The sequence below is a fragment of the Castanea sativa genome, chromosome 1, assembly GCF_040712315.1.
Source record: "Castanea sativa cultivar Marrone di Chiusa Pesio chromosome 1, ASM4071231v1".
Lineage (NCBI taxonomy): Eukaryota > Viridiplantae > Streptophyta > Magnoliopsida > Fagales > Fagaceae > Castanea > Castanea sativa.
The window spans coordinates 89,659,572-89,663,304 of NC_134013.1; the positions used below are offsets into that span (position 1 = coordinate 89,659,572).

The 3,733-nt window shown below is 35.6% G+C and overlaps 1 protein-coding gene across 1 annotated transcript; it reads right to left on the minus strand.

Annotated features, from left to right (window-relative positions):
- Positions 1–1,055: 1,055 nt before the first annotated feature.
- LOC142621811 (melianol synthase CYP71BQ5-like) lies at positions 1,056–3,302 on the minus strand. Its single transcript, XM_075795177.1, has 2 exons — positions 2,245–3,302; positions 1,056–1,880 (listed from the first exon to the last, which is right to left on the minus strand). The coding sequence occupies exons 1-2, from the start codon at positions 3,160–3,162 to the stop codon at positions 1,248–1,250; spliced, it is 1,551 nt and encodes a 516-aa protein (XP_075651292.1). The 5' UTR covers positions 3,163–3,302; the 3' UTR covers positions 1,056–1,247.
- Between the last annotated feature and the right edge of the window lie 431 nt (positions 3,303–3,733).

Genomic DNA, 3,733 nt, shown 5'->3' on the forward strand with positions numbered 1-3,733 from the left:
ATAAGATAAAAGTGCAAATTGGAAAACTAAACAAAACAGTTAATTATGGGCTTCTAAAGGCTAAAGTGCCGATCCATAGGAGGGACAAGTTTGGCTTTGAAGTTGTCTCTCCTAGAGGAACCTTGCTCGTAGAAGAAGTAATTAGGATTGATTAGTGGAGGTATTGTCCAACAAATAATGGTTTCTGCTTCAAATGCACTGACTTTGAAGCTATGAATTCAATTCTGGAAAGGCCTTCTTGGCACTTTCAGAACAAGCACTTTAGTGTTGAAGAAATGGCATCCAGATATGACCTTATCCAAGGAAGAACTGTGCAAAATCCTATTTCGCTATAGCTTTAATTAAACCATGAAGTATTGAAATGAAACATGGCCTAGTTGCATAGCTCATGCCGTTCGTAAGCCATTACATGCTGATACAATTTCTTGGTCCAAGTCTCCAAGAACAGATTCAGCTTTGCCAGAATTGTATAGATGATCTTACTCAGATTACTACTGTTGTCAATACACAGAATAGTGAAGAGGTTGGCACCAGACAGTCAAGTTGGAAAGCAATTTGGACTTCGCAAAGCAGGCAGTAGCTTCTACTGAGGCAGAAACTAGTTCTTGTGTTGACTGGTATTGATGAGGTACTCTGCCTAATTCATGACTAAAAAAATTTATGAGCTTATCTGCTTAACTTTTCCTAGGAGTACTTGTGTCTGCTGCTATGATATTTTTCATGTTATCTTTGTAAACAATCTTCATTTGACCTTTGATTCTATCTCATCTTCTGCTTCAATTACGGTCCAAAAGTTCTCCACCTGTAACTTTCTTTACTTTTTAGTGCCTTTCTTTAGTAATCTTAGACGGGAAAATGTGAGTATGGGTCTTTTTGCCCAGTTGTATCTTTTCAGGGGAAAAAAAAGTATAGAACACTAAAAATGCCAAAGAAATCATCAACAGAAAAATATTGATGGTTCAAAATTTGTTTTGCCATCATGATGAAGTGGATAAAAGATGGGTAAAACAATGAACTTATCTATTTGAAAGTGGCGATCTTACAAGCTGAGGGACTGGCTCAAAAATTGGTGGAATATTGTATCTATAACACACATGCGCATGCTGACATTAAAATGAAGATAAAAGATTATCTTCTTTATTCTCTACTTTTTTTTGGATGAGTACCACCCAAACTAACATATTCCATTAATGTTGAACATACACTTAAAATTAGGTACTATTCCAGATACTCTTAATGGTTACATCCTATTGACAGCATGTCTCAATGAGAAAAGGAATACGAGGAGTGGCAATTAAATACAAATCATTCTTTCTCCTACAGGTTCCTCCTAAACTCTCAGTCATATCAAGTTCTTCTGGTTTGACCTCATTTGGTAGTTTCCAATCAAAGTGGTACAACAATTGAGTAAGTGCAAGTTCAACAGTTGCAACACCAAATGTTATGCCTGGACACATCCGCCTTCCCGCCCCAAATGGAAGGAACTCAAAGTAATTCCCTTTAAAATCAACAGAAGAACCATAAAACCTCTCTGGTTGAAAGCAATCAGCATTGACCCAATAATTTGGATCTCTCCCTAATGCCCACACATTAACAAGGACTTTGGTCTTACTAAGGATGTCATATCCATTAATATTACATCTTTCCCTACATTCTCTTGCAATTAAGGTTGCAGGAGGATGTAATCGTAAACTTTCTTTGACAACTGATTTCACATAATCTAACTTTTGGATGTCTGTATCTTCAATTTTCCTCTTTCCTTCTAAGACCTTGCGCACTTCAGCTTGTGCCTTCTCCATTACCTTTGGGTTTCTTAGCAACTCTGACATTGTCCATTCTAAGGTTGTTGCACCAGTCTCACCCCCAGCAAGGTAGATGTCCTAAAAAAAGATTTGAATTAACATCAATTTTTCAAAATCTTAATCGTAGTTGGAAAGAAAAAAAAATAGCCCTAAGCACTTTTATCAATGCTTAATTGCTTGTATAATAGAAAAAACACTACATTTTAGCCAACCAAGCCCATAATTCACCTACATCAGACCATGTAGAGTTGTGTAAAAATGCATTGTTGCTATAGTAATTGTGTAAATTTATACCGACACTATTTTTTTTTTTAATGTTTTTGGATGATAAAAAAAGAAAGTGAAGGGTGATTGTTGTGTATGAAGAAAAAGAAATAATTTAAAAAATCATGAAAAAAATTGATGCACTTAATATATATTGAAAAAGCCTGTAAAGTCATACCAGAAGGATAGCTTTGATGTGTTTGGCTGTTAACTCAAAGTTGAGGTCACTCGACTTCTGAAGTTTTAGGAGCACATCAACAAGATCTTTTTTGCATGAAGAGGCATTGGTAATGCTAGTGGTTATCATATTCATCTTATGATCATCAATTATATCCTGAAGAATGTTGTCCCTCTTTTGGTGTAATCTCTTCAAGGTAGTCTTCATACCATTGATTGAAGCAATAAACTTAAGTGAAGGGTACAAATCCGGCACATTAAAGCCTGAAGCAAGCTCCAATATCTTCTTCATCAGAGATATGAACTCATCTTGACCTTTGCACTTTTCCCCAAATGCTGCCCTTGAAATTACACTATTTGTCATGGAGAATAAATTCTTGCTGAGATTTACGGGAAGCCCGTTGGACGAAGAAATAATTTCAATAAGATTCCATACCTCTTCTTCTCTTATTGATCTAAATGACTGGACTCGCTGAGCATTTAGGAGTTCCGAAACACAAATTTTTCTCATTTGTCTCCAGTAATCGCCATATTTAGAGACAAGAATGCCTGAAAAATCATATGAGACAAATTCACTCACAAAAAAGTCAGGTCTTTGCGCAAAACAAAGTTCATGTGTTCTCAATACCTCTATAGCTGCTTCTGGGGATGAAATGATCAAGGCCGAAACCTGACCCAACTGTAGCTGCATAACAGGTCCATGTTTCTTTGCTAAATCTCTCAAGGAAGAATGAGGCAGTGATCCTGAGCCAATCAACTGATGCAAATTCCCTATAAGAGGAAGCTTCCACGGCCCTGGTGGTGACTTCAGGATGGCACCTCGGGCCTTATTATATCTCTTCCAATATGCCACCACCAAAAGGAAGAAGAAACAAGTAAGAAGTGAAGTAAAAGATGGCAACTGGAACATCATGGACATTGAAGAAACTGTTATTGTAAGCCTCAGGATTTTTATCCAAAGTTCTCCTTACTTACATAGTTGTGAACTCTAGATAGGTTTCTAGGGAATCTTAAGTACTCGTTTTGATACAAATATTATACAAAAGTTTGTAAGCATCTAATAATGTCATCCAAGAATCATTGGCATTTTAAAAGTGATTTCATATCATATAACGTGCAAGTGACAAACAAGAAATCGATTTCATATTACAAATAAGTCAACGTTTTGGTTCCATAATTGTGGCCTATTAAACTTGAGGCTCGTTGGCTAAGTATTGTCTTTTCAACAAGTTGCGGTAATACGACAAACAAGGAACATTTGATAATGATTTTATATATCATGACATGTGGGGTGGGATGCAAACGAGTAATAATATTTTTTTCCTACAATAAACAAAAAATAAAAATAAAACATTTGATATCATATATCATGATATCATAAGTATAATAATAATAAAATTAAAAAAAAAAAAAAGAAGAAGCCAAAGCTGAGCTGCTTGTCGAAGTTTATAAATATCCATTATCATACTCCTAAAATGAAGACCTATATT

Bases quoted from the DNA above. Each gene is read 5' to 3' on its own strand.
- LOC142621811 (XM_075795177.1), bottom strand. From the start codon at position 3,162: ATGTCCATGATGTTCCAGTTGCCATCTTTTACTTCACTTCTTACTTGT. The intron at 1,881-2,244 runs GTATGACTTTAC...ATCTTTTTTTAG, and splicing joins ACATCAAAGCTATCCTTCTG to GACATCTACCTTGCTGGGGG.